The sequence below is a fragment of the Chelonia mydas genome, chromosome 14 (assembly GCF_015237465.2).
Source record: "Chelonia mydas isolate rCheMyd1 chromosome 14, rCheMyd1.pri.v2, whole genome shotgun sequence".
NCBI classification, from domain to species: Eukaryota; Metazoa; Chordata; order Testudines; family Cheloniidae; genus Chelonia; species Chelonia mydas.
In genome coordinates, this window is record NC_051254.2 from 7088282 (window position 1) to 7105780 (window position 17499).

General features: G+C 36.3%; 1 protein-coding gene across 9 annotated transcripts in view; it reads right to left on the reverse strand.

Annotated features, from left to right (window-relative positions):
- Window positions 1-17499, reverse strand: part of CEP112 (centrosomal protein 112) — a 360739-nt gene that overhangs the window by 173684 nt on the left and 169556 nt on the right. For all 9 annotated transcript variants that reach the window (XR_005227706.2, XM_007055085.4, XM_037914553.2 and 6 more), the window contains one exon: window positions 8090-8272. Coding sequence is in view for 8 of the 9 variants with exons in the window: in XM_007055085.4 (XP_007055147.2) it covers window positions 8090-8272 (183 nt within the window). In the remaining variant the exon portion in view is untranslated. The remainder of the gene's footprint in view (window positions 1-8089; window positions 8273-17499) is intronic.

The following is a 17499-nucleotide window of genomic DNA, read 5'->3' on the forward strand; positions in this document are numbered from 1 at the left end:
TACAATCTAAGTATAAGACAAGAGACAACAAATGCAGAGAGACAGATAGGGAGGCACAAGGAACAATGAGATAATATCCATCAGCATGATAGGCAGTAGTCTCAGCACACCAAACGCTGACCTCATGTCGTTTTTTTGAAGGCAAAGAAGAGTTTTAAAGAAAGATCTGGAGGATAACGCGTTAGAATGAAAGCAGCAAGTGAGAACATGCCACCGATTTATATAATTGTAACATTTTCCATATAATTCTTCGTTCTATTCTTTGTACATCCTAACACAGTTTGTTGTTTTTGGTTTTTTGACTGCCACTTGTACATTCAGAAGAGGTCTTCACTGAATTGTCCATAGTGATGCCCAGGCCTTTTTTCCTGAGCTGATACAGTTAACTTAGAACCCAACAAATTGTATGGGTAATTCACATAATCCTCTCTGATGTATGTATTACTTTGCATTTGTCAATGCAAACAAAAGAATGAAAATGACAGAACAGAACGTGTAGAGGAGGGAAGATGAACATTATAATAAAGGGAGATAATGTGATGATTATGTTGCATATGAAGTTTGACATTACTATTTTCATTTATTTGGGGCTTTTTAAATTTCAGGACACGATAGGAAGAAAGAGACATAGCAGATAGTACTATAAAAAAAGCTCAGCCTTGGAAAGGTGAGTGAAAGTAAAACTAAAGGATGGCTTTGAAGGAGGAAAAGGTGTATGGTACACCAGAAGAGGATAGTTACTCCAAGTGCAGGGGACAACATAACAAATTTATGAAGAGTCATTTGAACTGAGACATAACAATCTTGTATACAAAAGCCATGTCTATTTGCATGCAGTAGAGATAATGAGAATAATTGGAATATATAATGAAACTTTTTCCAGCTGATGGATAATATGGAGCTCATGTTTTAAAACTGGGAACCTAGACTAATCAGGTTTTATGCAAGAAATAATAATTTCTTCCCCATTGGATGTATTGAGTAGATAAAAGAACTACCCACGTGATGTACTTTACCTACTACACTCTTTGCACTCCCTAATTCTCAAATGGAATTTTATATTCCATCTTAATAATTTAACTACACATATAATTTTTTTTATAAAAAAAGACAAATATTTTATAAAATAACAACTATGGTCCAATAAAAACTGGCCAATTTACATCTTCAAGTTCACATGATATAAACAGGAAGTCCATTATTCTGTAAAGAACTCCAGCTCAGGATCAAGGTATACATAATATGATGTACTAGTTTCTATGGCAACTACTTTCCTTTTTCTACATATTGTGGATACAATCCTAAGTACAGTGAATTCTTTAGTAAGCCAGTTTAACATTTTTAATGAGCAAATTGTAATTTACACATTTTATTGCTTTTCAAAATTTTCTTTAGTAAAGTATAATAATTAAAGTTAATTTTGAGCGCCAAGGTGCTACAGCAGGTAAAATCACTGTTCCTGCCCTGAACATATCACAGTCTAAATTCAGACATGATGTAACAGGTAATGGTCATAAATAGACCAAAAATGGGGAAGGGGAAAGTAAACAACAAGCTGACAATCATAAGACTGCAAAGTCACTTATTAAGGCACACACACATTCTGATGGTTCCATCAAATAAGGGTGGAGAGGATTGTTTGTAGCATGTTGAACAGATTTTGGGAGGACATCTAATAAATAGGGGGCAGCCTAGAAGAAGGTTCAGAGACAAGAATGATAGAAAAGTAACTGATGTGACAAAACTGGTTTCATTTGAGGAGTAAAGAGGGGCAGTACATGAGAGACTAAGGCCCTGATCCTGCAACGAATGCCCCGTGGGCAGATCCCTAATTCTGAGCTAAGGCTCACTGGCTTCAATGGGGCTCCATGTAGCTGCAGCTCTCACACATAGCTCATTGAAGGATTGGGGCCTAAATTTGAACTCTTATCTCTGTTCAACAGTAGAGGCTTATTGTTAGATCTTTTGTCTGTGTCAATAATCTCCATCCAAACTTCAGCCCTCAGCCTAGAGTGATACACATCAGAAGAAAATTTGTGTATGTTCTAGAACAAAAACTGGTGAAGTATCTAAATTAGCATTAACAATCATGTTAGTCAAAACATGGTAAATGGCAATCAATTCACACATGGTACCATGTAGCCAAAAACTTTAGTTTTAGAAGACGCCTAAACGACAGCTATTTGGTGCTGAGCTCTTTTGAAAATCTGGCCCTGAGCCTCCATGCAACAGCCAAGGTAAGTGGAACAAACATATATATGAATTCAGCCTGAGATCCCACCTGACTCATTGTCTGCAGGACAAGGTACATATATGTACAGCAAAGAACAAATCTTCTCATATCTAAGATGTTTTCTGATTACAGAGGAGCACAGAGAATCTAGAGAAAGAGCCAGTTATCTAAATTATCTGCTCAAAACAGTTTTATAGCAGTGATTCTCACTCTTTCTCACAGAGTTTAAGGTGAGAATGGACCACCAGATCATCCAATTGAGTTCCTGTATGCCATGGGACACCAACACCCACACAACAAACCCAACAGTGGAAATGAGACGAAAGTAAATGAGACCCACAAGAGACTAAGCTACTATGTGCCACAGACAGAGAGAACAAGACAGGGAGACCAGTGATCAAAGCCCCTGCAATGCAGGGCAATGATTAAATGGGATATACCCATTTGCAGTCCTCATTTTAATGTAGGGATTGTCCTGTGAACCAGATGTCCTCCAAGATATAACTGTGTGAACCACCTCCCATCATATGGACAATGGAAAAAAATCCCTGAGCAAACTACAGTAATTATTTACATTAAAAAGAAATAGATTGGGAAATATTTGATTATTTTTGCCTTCTTTTAATGAAATTTAGTAGGAGAAAGGAAACAGAAAGAGCAGTCAGCACCTATCTTCAGACGACCAGCAAGTGCTCCACGTACCAAAGTCTGAGAATCTCTGGTTTACAGCATGAGACTCTCTCACATCTTTTCTTTTTCATTTGAAGTATAAATCTGGTTCTTACACTTAAGGGATTATTACTATAGCACCGGAGAGTTATCAGTCTATTCATATATATGTTCGTGTAGTTTTGTTTTTTAATTCAGGCTACAAAACAGAATTTTCTACCTTTTCTCTAGCTGATAAAAGGCCTTCATCATATAATAATGTTATTTCAGGAAGGCTGTGTACATTGGAAGAGACAATATTTTGGGGGGAGAGAGGATCCTTTATTTATTATTTATACAGCACCCTAAATGAGATATAAAATAATCATGTTGTCAGGCTCAAAAAACGTACAGCCTAACTCAGAAAAAAATAAATGCAGAGCAACAGTTTCAGCATGGGAGAGAGTTGAAAGATCATTTGTTCGGAGTCCAATGTAGGAATAATTTAGGGGAGAAGTGGCTTTAAAGGAAAGAAACAGAGAAAGAGCTCAGAAGACAAGAAGTGGGAGGCTGCCCCATATGTAGAGGGACACCACAAAAGGCTATGTAAATCTGCAAATGGCAAAATGGGACAAAGGGAGGAGTAAGGACAGGCACTGGGAAAAGTGCAGAAAGCAACAGAGGGAGTGGGAAGAAGTAGAAACAGAGATTTAGGCAGAGGTGAAATATCTTAGTCATTCTTCCTGACCATCCTAGCCCATTTCTGCTTTTATGATGTCTTTCATATATGGTGTGTTTAGACTTGCATACCTACAGAACTAATCTGTTATTCTTTTTTCCTGGCAACTGATGGGCTGGAGACTAACAAACCTCTAAATTATGGCTACATTAATTTTATTGCAACCCAGTGTTTTGAATAATTTTAATATACTATTTTATTGTATTTAAATTACTATTACAGTGACCAATGGTGATGAATTGTGCTTCAGTGTTTGAATTGTTCTTGACCCAGTTAAAAATGGAAGAAAATGGTGGACCTGCACATTATCACCTGGCAACAGAAAGTGGAAAAAGACATCAGTTTCCTCAGCTCCCTTTTTACAACATGACAGTAAAGCAAAGCATTCAGTTTGAAGTTAAGTGGGGATGTGCCTTTTCTTCCTACCCAAAAGGTCAAATAGCCAAGGAACAAGCATTAAAATTATATAACTTTATACAGCAGCTGGAACTCTGCAATGTTAGAGATGGTAAGGGTATATGTCATAAGACGGGGAAAGAGTGACATTAATTTGATCAAAGAAGATTGTGCAGTTGGTATATCAATGGTACCTTGGTTAGGACTAGATATTAAGATTCCTAACCTCATAATCCAATCTGGCCTACTGAGGTGGAAGATAGCATAGAACATTTTCTGTTTTTAGAAACAATTTGTTTCTATGAAATATGATTTATTATTTTCTACTATCAGAAGAGTTTTGTTTCTGAAAATCTCATTTTCTACCAAGAATTAATACAATGTGTTGTGAAAGAAAATATACACTGAATATTTTTTTTTAAATGAACTACCATAAACCACATTTTGGAAAATTTACTTAAGGTATCTGTAAGGAACTTCTGAACAATATCCAGAATCAAAGATAAAATTGAAATGCTAAACTAAAAACACAATTTTAATTATATATATACACAATAATGTTTTCCCTTAAAAATATAGAACTTTGGATTTAAAACTATCTATATAACAACAACATTTTTTACAGCTCACAGAAACTATAGAATTTAAAGAAAAAGACTATAAGAACACAGGATGGTACACAAGCCTTCAGATTCTTTTGACTTTTATTGACCCATATGACAGGTTTCAGAGTAACAGCAGTGTTAGTCTGTATTCGCAAAAAGAAAAGGAGTACTTGTGGCACCTTAGAGACTAACCAATTTATTTGAGCATAAGCTTTCGGGAGTTTCCACAGTATGCATCCGATGAAGTGAGCTGTAGCTCATGAAAGCTTATGCTCAAATAAATTGGTTAGTCTCTAAGGTGCCACAAGTACTCCTTTTCTTTTTATTGACCCATATGTCATTTTACTCCTCCGCAAGCATTACAACCCTAGGTCAAAAAAGCAAAGAAACCCTTCTTAAAAGATATTGAGTACTAAAATGGAATGTAAACGCCACATAAAAATGAAAGTAACTGACCAACAATATAAAACATGCTATCCCTTTAAATCAAGATGCTTTACCCAATACCATGCTGAATTTATAATACAAGAACCAAACGTTATAATTTTCTTCTTAATTAGAATCTAGAGACCCACCTAAAATCTTAACTAATTCTGGAGACAACGCTTTTTATTGACCAGTAAAGTGTTAATATAGGTTCATATCTAAAATTGTATCTCTCTTTTGTATAGTTATCTTTCACCATAGCTGAAGATCTGACTGAACTTAGACACCTTGGAAATGCAATAAAAATAGAAAAAATCTTTTCAGTAATTTTGTAGAATACATTCTTTTCCAGAGATCCATCAAACTGTCAGTCACTGATGATGTGGTAAAAGCATCCATTTCAAAAATATGCCTCTTTACATAAGGAAAACTGGTACTTTTACACAACCCAGCAAACATGAAACAACTAGGTTCTCCAGACCAAAAGATTCAAGAGATTACCAATTTTTGGATATTCTGATTATAAAACTATATGAAACATCTAGCAGTTGCACTTTTTGTTTAGCTAAAGAAAATGGCCTCTTCTGCTGTGTTGAAGCAGGTTCATACTAACGTAGAGAAACTAAAGACATATCAATCCAGAAATATGATTCCATTTTACAATTTTATGAAAAAGTCATATCTATATAATTTACTTATCCCTGTAGCATTTTTGTTTAGAATTGTTTCATAAAGATGCTGTACATCAGTCCTGTAATAGTCCAAAAACATGTATTTTGGGAGCAAAAACGGAGTGCTGGAAAAATACAACAAATGGCAGAATTCAAAATTCCACTGAAGACACCGGGAAGTAATTTTAAATACATATTATCCCCACCGAAAAGTCAAATCTAAATTTTAAATACCTATGTATTTTATAGATGAAGGCATTAACATTTATCAAATTAACATTTGATTTATTCACCAAACTAAATAAATGTATCTTTAAAAGTTGTAACAATTATTAGACAGATGATTATTCTGTTTTTGATTAGAAACAGCTGCCCTAGTCAAGGCAAATGTATTTTCTCTCTTTACTAATACTGCCATGACAGCAGCACTCATATTGTAGAGATATTCAAAAGAAAAAACTTTTAAAAGACTAATTTTTTTGCCATTACTATCTCAACTCTCCATCGTTTAACACATCACTTGTGATAGCATCAGCATTTCATTTTAAATAACAAGCACTCCCAAACTCCATGATGCCAACCTTTGCCACGAGTGAGCCACAATCTAACTAAATAGGTAGGACAAACATATAGGACATCTCAAGATTCTTTCGGAATTTACTATTCAAGGGTTACAGTCCCATCGTATCTACACACAATAGTATAACGGTGACGAATTACTGTAGGTACATTACATAATCCTGCATATTTATAAAACTGATTTTTATACTTAGTGATATGAACACATCCTGTATTCACAGTAAGTACTGAACTTCTTGGTATTCCGGCAAATGCCACTGCTTGACAATACAGTGTTAGGGGTCTAACTGAGAGGACGATGTAACTTCGAAGGGATACTTGCAAAGTAACTATATAGTTAAGTGCCAAAAGACTGGTTCCTTTAATTACTTAAGTTTTTTATCCATCATCAAAATAAGTGGAAAAAAGGATAATGTTTAATTCTGCTGCAGTCTTCTGAATTTCCTGTTACTGAGCATGCCCACAAAGTCCCTCCCTGTTTTACATAGAAAACAATAATGGTACAAATGGAATAAATCAATATTGTTTCTGTAAGATATTTTCCCCCATAGACTGTTGTTTATCAGATATATTTATATTTACTCAGTTGTTGATTCCTTGGATAATGAATCTTTCAAATATAAAAAAATAAATTAAGAATTAAATCCATAATTTCATTTAGTTACAATACACAGTAAAGGTGAGAAAGAAATATGAGCAATCCTAACACAAATTAAAAGGAAAAGGACTTATTGCCAGGATCTTACATCATGTGGGGAAGAAGCTGATGCGCGGAGACCATATGGTGGTTATACCTTCCATACAAAAAAGCCCATTTTGGTATAAAATAATCAATTAATGATAAGTAATTCTAATGCAGATCAGTAAAGTAAAAATTATTTTCCCTTTATTCATTTAAATAAATGTTCTACTCTGAAATCATCCTGAATTTTTAAATGTATTCACTGCAGGCCTTTTATAACAGATAGTCTTAGAAAAATACACCACACACACACTCACCCATAAACACACCCTCACAAAATAAACAGAAAACCCCCACATACATCCAATAAGATTTTTTGAACTGAAACTAATAAAGATCATTTTTCATGCTGACAGTGCACATTTCATCCATAAGTTTGAAGAGTCAAATGCTACCACAGCTGGGGGTTATTCTGCCAAATGGCTTCCAACAGTGACCATAGAGATGGAGGATGGGAGGGGTGCGTATGTGTGTGTGTGTGTAGGAAAATAGCAAACCTGATGGGAAGCAAACCAAAACCCAAATCATCTTATCACTGATTATCTGACATATGCAATCAAACATACAATGCAAACATGAAATACAAAATTATTGAGAAATAAAGTCAGATCATGAAAACAAGAAATTTGTGGGTTACCTGCAGAGATTTAAACAAAAAAGCATATGAATGAATCAGATATATTTCATATGGATTTATCCAGGGAGGAGAAAAGGAGGGGTGAGTGTGGGGGTTGGAGGGGAATAGATACCTTTTTTCTTAAACAAATCCATCATGAAAGAAAATGAGACAAGATTATAAATAAGAGGCCGAGTTATAGCGCACCATGGGATTTTTAATCTGGCTACCTGTGGTTTTCACAGTTAAAGCTTTATTCAGCAGTGGGGGGGAGGTGGGGGGGTGAAAAAAGAAAAAAAAATCACATTTATATGTCAGTTTCGCAAATGATCAAACAGCGAGCATTAACAACAATGCTGGAAAACGGAAAACACTGATTATTATATATATATTTTTAATAAGCATACAGCTTTTCAAATGTTATTGATCATTACCTGTGCATCTCGTTTCCGGCATTCTTGAGTTTTATTCTCGTGCTCCGTCATGGCAGCGCGGAGCTGTTTTTCCAGTTTTTCAATTTCCCGTTCGTGATCTCGGACCAGGCAATCCTTCTCTGTGTTGTGCTGCTGGAATAGGTGCGTCTTCTCCTGTTCATGCTCCAGCTTCAGCTCTACTATCTGATTGGACAATGAGGAGTACAGTTCATCAATAGAACATCCTTGTCGTCATGACAACTCGTCTACAGCTTAATTTCCCCCCCTAATTTCATCAAGTTGGCAATTGTATTTTTACGTCATTATTACCTCACCTTTTTAAAACTACATTTGGCTTGAAAGAATTTCTCCAAATAATTTTAATATTCAAGACAACTAAGCAAATCCGGTGCATCCTTAACCAATTTGTTGGTACAAATGAGGGAACGTTTAAAAAAAAAAATCATTCTCGCATTCTGTGTATGTTCCCTAAGTATCCTGCTGTTGCTAATCAGCAGTAGTAAGGATTATAAATGGTTAATAATCAGTCTGCTCTCCTCTTCATTTAAGTATACACACAGACAAAAAAAAGCAGCAATTAAATCTTTTCAAGATTTCTTTATGATTTCCAGAATCAAAGCTCAATAATCATCTCAGTTATTGTATATACAGTTGTCTTTTTAAAACAATTATAAAAAAAGCAAAGCTCTATTATCTCGTTGTCAGCTATGGTATACCAACATAAACAGATGTATGTGTTCCAGAAGGGGACCTGCTGTGCAGCAAGCTTGCGCCATGATTTCATAAAAAGCATTCTATTCTCAGGATCCTTTCCCAGTCCACACCACACTGGATACTGTGACCTTGGCCAGTCTTAGCCTCTCCCTGCTAGACTGAATGGCAGCCCGAGACCAAGGGCCTGGTTGCCGCAGCTTTGATACTAATCCTCCCAGACTGTGCACAATGGCACCCTACCTGGCCTGCAAACTATAGCCAGCTAGGCTGCCTTTGAAGCAGGTGATGAATAGGGGACTGCAGGAAGCCAGCTTCCCTAGTGAACTCCAGGCCACACAGCTGCTAAGAACAGTCACTTGGATTTTTCTTCAGTTTTGGTGGATTTCAGGAAGGGAAAAAACCGCCGTTATCAAGAATATGTTGGGTCATTTTCAGCGTGAGAATCCTCCTTCAAAAAAGCTAACAGTAGGAGTCTGCTCAAAATCAATCTTGTTTGTGTATGGAAAGCGCCCAGGCACCTGATCTTAAAGCTACAGCATTCAATTCTGGAAACATGCATTCTGCATCAACGTTAGCTGTTCCGTGATTTTTGTTTTGTTTTATTTTTGTTCAGTTTCAAAACCATTCTTGCAAATTGCTCATCAGTGTATTATGAATTTAAAATTTAAAACCTGTTTTCAACTCTGGAGCTCTCTGATATATCCTGGGGTGCATTTCATTATCAGAAAAGGCACAAGCAAAAGCGATATTTTAATATTTGAAATGTGTCTGCATCTTTTAGTAAAAAATAAAGAGCTCATTTACCCATGGATGCAATCCCAGAAGGAGTTTAAAAAAACATTAAGAATATATTATGTGTACTTGACTTGGAATCATCATACAAAGTGCTTTAAGTCAGCCTTGTGTCAGAAGTTTGTGTACATGCTATTTTCTTTTCAAACATTGTGAATATCTACGCCCTTAGTCTCTTTAAATGATAGTTATTCTTACTTCCTAAAATTTATCACTATCCAATGTTTGTCTGAATTTTAGAAAAATGAAGTTTTTACATTTTAAAAGTTCTGCAAATACAAAACTAACACCTGATGAGAAATTACACTTGCAAGAGAGACCTTTATATGTCTATTCACAGTATATATAAATCTCCTCACTGTATTTTCCACTGAATGCATCCGATGAAGTGAGCTGTAGCTCACGAAAGCTTATGCTCAAATAAATTGGTTAGTCTCTAAGGTGCCACTAGTACTCCCTTTCTTTCTCTTTTCCTTTATTACTTCTGGATTTCTCAGATAATCAATTAATTTAGCTTTTTTAGTTTTGTTTTTTCCCCTTCTCCAACCAAGCCACAGAAATAGATGGTCACGTCCCTATTTGTGATTGTATTAAAATGGTAACTATAACAAAATCAGTTTTTCCCCCAAAAACCACACATTTCTCAATTTACTATATTTATATTATGCCTGTAAGATCCTTTTAAAAAAATTAGAAAGGACTGTCCCTCATATTTACAGTAGGGGTGTCCTGGAGCAATAATACAGTTTTAGATATAGAAACAATGTGAGTGTGAGGAGAGTCACATTTTATAAAAAGCAATTTTGTTGCTGAAAACTTCCAAGAGCAAACAACTCCCTGTAATTCTGATTTTTATTTATTTTTTTAAAAAGCTTAAAACTGTAGGAAGTTCTCGTATCTACCTAATACCCTTTAATACATAATAATAATTATTGCATACTTGCAAGGAAATATAAATTTCATTAGCAACTAAAGGTACTTCCTTGTAGTTTGTTTTGATTATGATTTATAATATGAAGTGAATAATTGAACAGCTATTTTACTGCACAAGTGGATCCTCCTTGATCACCCTGTTCTCCTAAACATATTAAGACTTTGGTTACACTAAAGTGCTACTCCATTTCTCCTCCCCTCTTATCTCTCTTTTTTTAATTTTGATGTTTTTATTCATAAAAATGGAGATTTAATCTATACCAGCAAGAACAAGAACACCATGTTGTTTTTCAGCAATAACCCAACTCCCTCACCAAGATAAACTGCTTGGAAACTGTATTAATGCTTCATAAACCAGCATGGGGTTCCTACCACTATGTACTTTATCTTAGTAGAAGTAGATCTTTATTTTTCTTCTTTCTAATATTGAGTCCTTTCCTTCGAGGCACTGAGCACATCCTATGAAGGGTACAGCACAGTCAAGTCCTTCAGAAGTTCTACGGGTGTTGAGGGGTCTCTGCACCTCAAAGGAAGTGTTCCACATTTAAGGGTATTGAACCCTGACTGCAATATAAAGGCAGGTCAAAGCATGAACAACAATTAACTGGTAATTTTAACAGACTGTTCTTTTTACAAAATATTCTGACAATTGATTAAAGGGTACGGAGCTGACGGTGCCATGCACTGCAGATAAACAAGCAACAGAGAATGACACAAAAACTATAGAAGTGGACATCACCTGAAGAAAGACTGTAACATGAGAAAAATCAGAGGCTAAGGGAAACATGCCAGGGATCACAAATGTCTAGAGGAGACTGACTATAGGAATTGAGGGAACTGAGGTAAGTGCCCTGTCACCGCATTCATATTTAATTACATTACATACATATTGCACAGATGCTTCCCTATTTCCCCCCAAAATTATCATCACACTACATTACTTGCTAGTAACTGGAGTTCTATGAATAAATGGTTTCTACGCTCCTGAATTCTTACTCTGTGACACACAGTTTTCGTTTAATAACTTCCAATTGTCGGCATGTTAAACACTGGATGTGTGAAATCCTGGCCCCATTGTAGTCAGTGGCAAAACTCAAAATGATTTCACCCTATATTTTAAAATCTTTGTTCACTGGTTGAAATTTAACAGTACTTCCCTATCCCAACTTGTCAGAGAAGGGGAAGGGAGAAAAAAGGAAGCAATTCTTAAGTACCAGCCTGTTACTAAAAAAAAGAAAAGGAGTACTAGTGGCACCTTAGAGACTAACCAATTTATTTGAGCATAAACTTTCGGGAGCATCTGATGAAGTGAGCTGTAGCTCACAAAAGCTTATGCTCAAATAAACTGGTTAGTCTCTAAGGTGCCAGTAGTCCTTTTCTTTTTGCGAACACTGACTAACACGGCTGCTACTCTGAAACCAGCCTGTTACTAAAGATTAATCTAATAACTGTGACAAGTCATCCATTGATCAGTGAAATAAAAAATTATTGCTAACCCTAAAACATAGTATGTGACCAGCTTAGGCAACAATGCACGGCATTGACAAACATTGCTACTTATCAGAGGTGGCCTAATATAGTGGATGAGAACCGTACTCATGACATTTGGGGATATTGTGGTACAGTCTCTTAAGAGGAGAGTTTGCCTAATAAAGGTAATTTCTTGGAGTTTGTCTACACTAGGCACATTTTTGAAAAAACTCCCACAAATGCTAGCACTCACTCAACTGAACTGGTCTCATCAAGCTTAGAAGCTCTAAGGTAGACAGCCTGCTGGCTGCAGAGAATGTTTTCAGCATTATATACATTGGAAATCAGAAGTCACAAAGCTCCTACTGCCACTACCAATGGTGGATGTTTAACAAAAAATATCTAGTGTAAACAAGATCTTCTACAGGTGTTGCTTTGATGACTCAAACTGTACTTAGATTTTTCCCAGAAAAGTTAAGCTCATGAAGAAGTGCGAGCTGTAAAATGATTTTCAAAACCACATTGGGAGGGACCTGGAGTAAGTTACCTGTTTAAGTGCCCCTTTGAAAACCTATTGCTGTCACAATAAAGATTTCACACTGAAGTATGAAAATTCACTTAAATCTATAGATCACAACTGAGGAAATAGTAAAATATATCATGATCTGTCTATATATAAAATAGGATTTTTCTAACTATTGTAAATATATTAACTTTATTTATTTATTTGTGAGCTTGTCTCTCCCTAAAATAAAAACAAAAGTTAGTGGTATTTGGCACATCCATAGAGTTTCCCATGAGGTTCTCAAGGGGCAACACAAACATAGAAGAATTCAGCTTTACAACTGGTACCTGAGGTAAGTATAATTACCCTCATATTACTGAATATGGAAAATGAGGCACAAGGTCATACAGGTAGTCTGTGACAGATCCAGTCTCAGACATCAATGGTGGTAATGAAACCCCACACCTCTGAAACACAGGCCATTAATTTAGGTACCTAAATAGGGATTTTCTTAAAATCTATTTTTATATATATATATATATATATATATATATATATATATATATATATATATATACACACACACACACACAGATACACACACATATACATACATATATTATATATATGCTTCACTATACACATGAGATGTGATAATATCTCAAAAGCTGTACACCCTTTGTATGTTGTTTGTGTGCCTGTGTGTATGTGTACACACACTCATTTATATCAAATAGTCACATAAACATGTACAGTCTGAGTGGGTACATACATGATGGTTTGGTGTGTTATAAAGATTTTATCAGTAGGCGTTTCAGATGATTGCATTTTGTAGGACCAGGGAATCCGACAGCGAGTTATAAAGTCATCCTAAACTAGTGACAACAAAGTCTTTATATCAAACTACATCATCATGTAGTGTGCATGTAGCACACAGAAGCTCTGTAGTCAATCTTACGAAAGTTTTAGAGACTTAAAATATTTTATTGGGGGTTTCTTTTTAATTCCTTAATTTATAAATCAAGTGCCTTACTTACCATGACTTCAATTGTACAGGGCTCCGAAGGTCTTTGATATGGAACACCATTTAATCTCTAATACTTTCTGGCTTGTACACATAGAAACAAGTACTGTGTGTTTCACTAGAAAGCTAGGAATTTCATCTTTCTAATGATACAAAGCTCCCATTTTTAATCCAACAAGATGCCAGATATTGGACTTTAAACCCGTCACTGGTAGAGGACTGAATAATGCTCATAATGGACTCTCACTCGGTATAACTTTTTTTGGTTGGGATAGGTGTCTGTATGTGTGGAGGGGAGAAGTCTTCATTTGCGGGGGGAAATAGTTACATTTTTGTAGCAGATGAGTTTAAAGATAAAAATAGGGTCTTTTAAAACCGCTCAAAGGTTAGGAATCTGGATTGGCAATTTCCCAGGAAAAAATAATTTCAGACAGGGCACTGATAAATACTGGTTTAAACCCAGTATAAACTAGGAAACTGGGAAAAATAAAATTATTATTAGAAGATCCTAATGAAAATTACTGAGAAATATTTAGCAATTCGATAATAGTTTTGCAGAATATCTCATATTTAAATAATACTGAAAACTGAAATATGAGTTCTGACATGAATAACTTCCTTGAGAAAATACCAAACCACAAGATATACAGACATTCCAATGTTTGGTATTATATTACATATATTAGAATTACCCCATACTGCAGTTTTACTTTTTGCAACCCAAAATTAATCTCCAAATCTACTGCCTTATGTAACCACAATTTGAACTAAACTAAACCTAAATGTAATGTGGTGTACATTAACTAAACAATTTTTAACATGGAAAATGCCTTAAACTGGGATTAACCATGATTTTACTTAGTAAAAGCCACCTCTGGTAAATACCATGCCATCCTTGTTTGGAATGTTAGGAATAAGGAGGGGAGATGAACTTAGTGGGCAGAGGGCAAATGAGGCAGTAAAAAAAAGCATGATTATAGAACCCTATGATAAATAAATATCAGTTGGTTCTGGAATATATTACACAGCAGCCTCGCCACGACCACATATATACATCACATATAACACAAACACACAGTTGTTACACATTTTACCTAACATTTTACTGCAGTGCCCAGCTGTCTAATCAACACTACCCAGTTTTCCTGTATTTTCCCCTATGAAGTACAGGAGGAAATAATCATCTGCTAGGTAGAGGTATTCTCTAAAGAATATCAGCTGTTCTGTATAGGTGCACTTCAGATGAACTAAACTGCACGACACCATCATGTACAGTCTGTGTGGGTATGTACATGAACTGTCATGAAGGCCATCAGCTGCCCACGGCACACAGCAGAATCATTTGCCCCTCACTTCACACTTAGGCTGCTGAAGCCACCTTGTTAAATGGTATACCTAGAGAAATGCAATGTTGTTGCAGCCATGCTGGTCCCAGGATATTAGAGACACAAGATGAGTGAGTTAATATCTTTTATTGGACCAACTTCTGATGGAGAAAGAGACAAGTTTTTGAGTTACACAGAGCTCTTTTTCCAGACCTACTGCAATGCCTGTCTCTTTCACCAACAGAAGTTAGTCCAATAAAAGATATTACCTCACTCATCTTGTCTCTCTAACATCTAAAGAGACACATTTTTATTCACAAAGACTCTACAGAAATCAGCTATAGGTTTTTTAATATACTTTTCTGCCTGCCTGCCTTGATGTCCTCCTGTGGTGAGTGAATTTCCAAAACTGCTTTCATTCCCCAGTGTATTGGTCAGGCCATGGGTATTGAAGCTGTCTCTCCCTGTGTTACATTACATCAATATAATGCTGTGTTGAGAGTTCAAAGAGGCCACATACACCCTCTGCCTCAAACCCAGTTTGCTGCTGCCCCAAGACAGTCGATGCAGCCATGCAGTCTGTGAACAGAAATCCTGGTTGTTTCCTTTGAAACACTGTACGCTGACCTACTGAAACTCTCTGTACTTAGAATGTTGCTGCACCGAACTTACTATGCACATTTGCACTATCCTTGTTTAGAGGCTAAGTTGGGGATCTTGCCAGAGCACTGAGAGAATTGGACTGGCTTCACTATGTTACTCTCTAAATTATTAATATTCATACAAAGATTGATTGAATACAAGGAGGTGCCCTCCACTCGCTCCTTAGCTTGATGTTAACTTAATGTCTATTAGGCCTGTCTGTGAAGTTGAGCTATATTATGAGGCCAAGTATAAAGCTGATATTTTTCTTAAAGAAACTATTCCTGAATGCAGTCTGGACAGCTGTCATTCATGTGTTAGTTAGGATGGCTTAAAGGGAGAGTTTGTGTTTCCTGGATGAATTTATTAACTGCAAATTTATGCAGCTTATTGCTGATGACAAGAAAAAATTGAAAGTCTTTGCTAACTCTTTCATTGAGTCCCTGTAAGGCACTGAACTATGCTTTAATGCTTATGCTTTAATTCTGTAGATAAGGAGGAAGGAACAAAGCTGATTACACAGTGACAAGACCAACACAGCCACATACAACCCCAAAGACCACCACCATATAACAGGAAAAACATTATGCACGCACTAGTAACCATTGGATTTCAAATTACTATAAATAAATGGAGTGTTCTGCATATAATGTACAGTTCACACAATGACTGAAATGTTAGTGTGCTTGGAGGATAGCATATTTCAAAAAGGCCTTTGCCAATGTTTTCCCCACTCACGACTGGATAGCAGAGACCATTCAAAAAGGAGCGAAAGGGAACAAAAAGCAGAAGGGAGCTCAGGAGGGGGTGCATATTCTATGCTGTAGAAAATCGTAAGGTCTAATTTTGAACTCATCTAAAAAACAGCTGGTATGCCTTTCGTGCCCAGACTTTAAACTTTTTTCCTGCAGCCTTGCTCTAAATTATAGTACTATAACAGACAGCAAATCCTGAGGATGTTTAAATCCTTTTGGTGACCCATGGACATATAGGCCTGCTTAGCCACTGCAAAGCCACAGGAGTAATGTTTGTGTCCAAGAGGCCTTCACCAAGGTTTTCCTCATTTGTTACGCCATAGGTAAACACTTGAAGGAACTGAGAATTACTGCATTACATAATGATGGATTCCAATTAAATACACACAATTCATGTAAAGCACGTTAATCAATGTTACTGCAGAAAGTATAATTTAGTCCATAAAACAGCTCAGTGCAAATAACGGAACCACATAAACAGGTGTGGTCAGACCTGTTCACAATGAGGGTCGAGTGGGGAAAAGGTGTTGCCAGTCTTAGCACAGGATCAATGCCTCCTGGAACACAGAGGTACAGGTCTCAGAGATCTGCTAAGACATGGTCCACTGGTCTCAGTTTGCAAAGCACTAGATTGCATGTTTCCCAACTACTTAATAAAGAATATCCATTTGTAACAGGAAGGGTTCGTTGTGCTTTATGTTTAGCATTGTATGTTAATGAGCTCAGTAATCTGGATTTTCTTTGTGCTTTTTTAAAAAAACATGAATAGACAAATCTACATTTGATGAGAGCAGCCAGTGGGCAGACGCAATCCAGTTGGCCCCAGTGAGTACATACAGTCCAAGCCAACTCCCCATTCTGCCTCTGTGGCATGCATGATAGTCCTCCCCACGCAACAGAGATACCAGAGAGACAACAATGCTCGGGGAAGCTTGTGGCAATAGTGTGTGTGTGTGGAGGAGGTTGCGTTCATAAACTTAATAGCTTTAATCTACATATAATTTTGAATTAAATTACAAATTGCTCTGAATTCTCCTTTTATTTTTCACATTTTCTTCAGCACATAACTCTTCCTACACAAGCTGCCAGAGGAACCGCAAGTAAGTAATGTAAACTAATGGTTACCTCTCTCTCTCCACCTGTTTACTCTTCTTCACACTTATTCCTCTAAAATAAAAGTTCCTCAAAAGTGTTCATGTCTGGTTTTTAATTTTATAACACAAATTTTAATTTGTGTTCTGAATATGTGA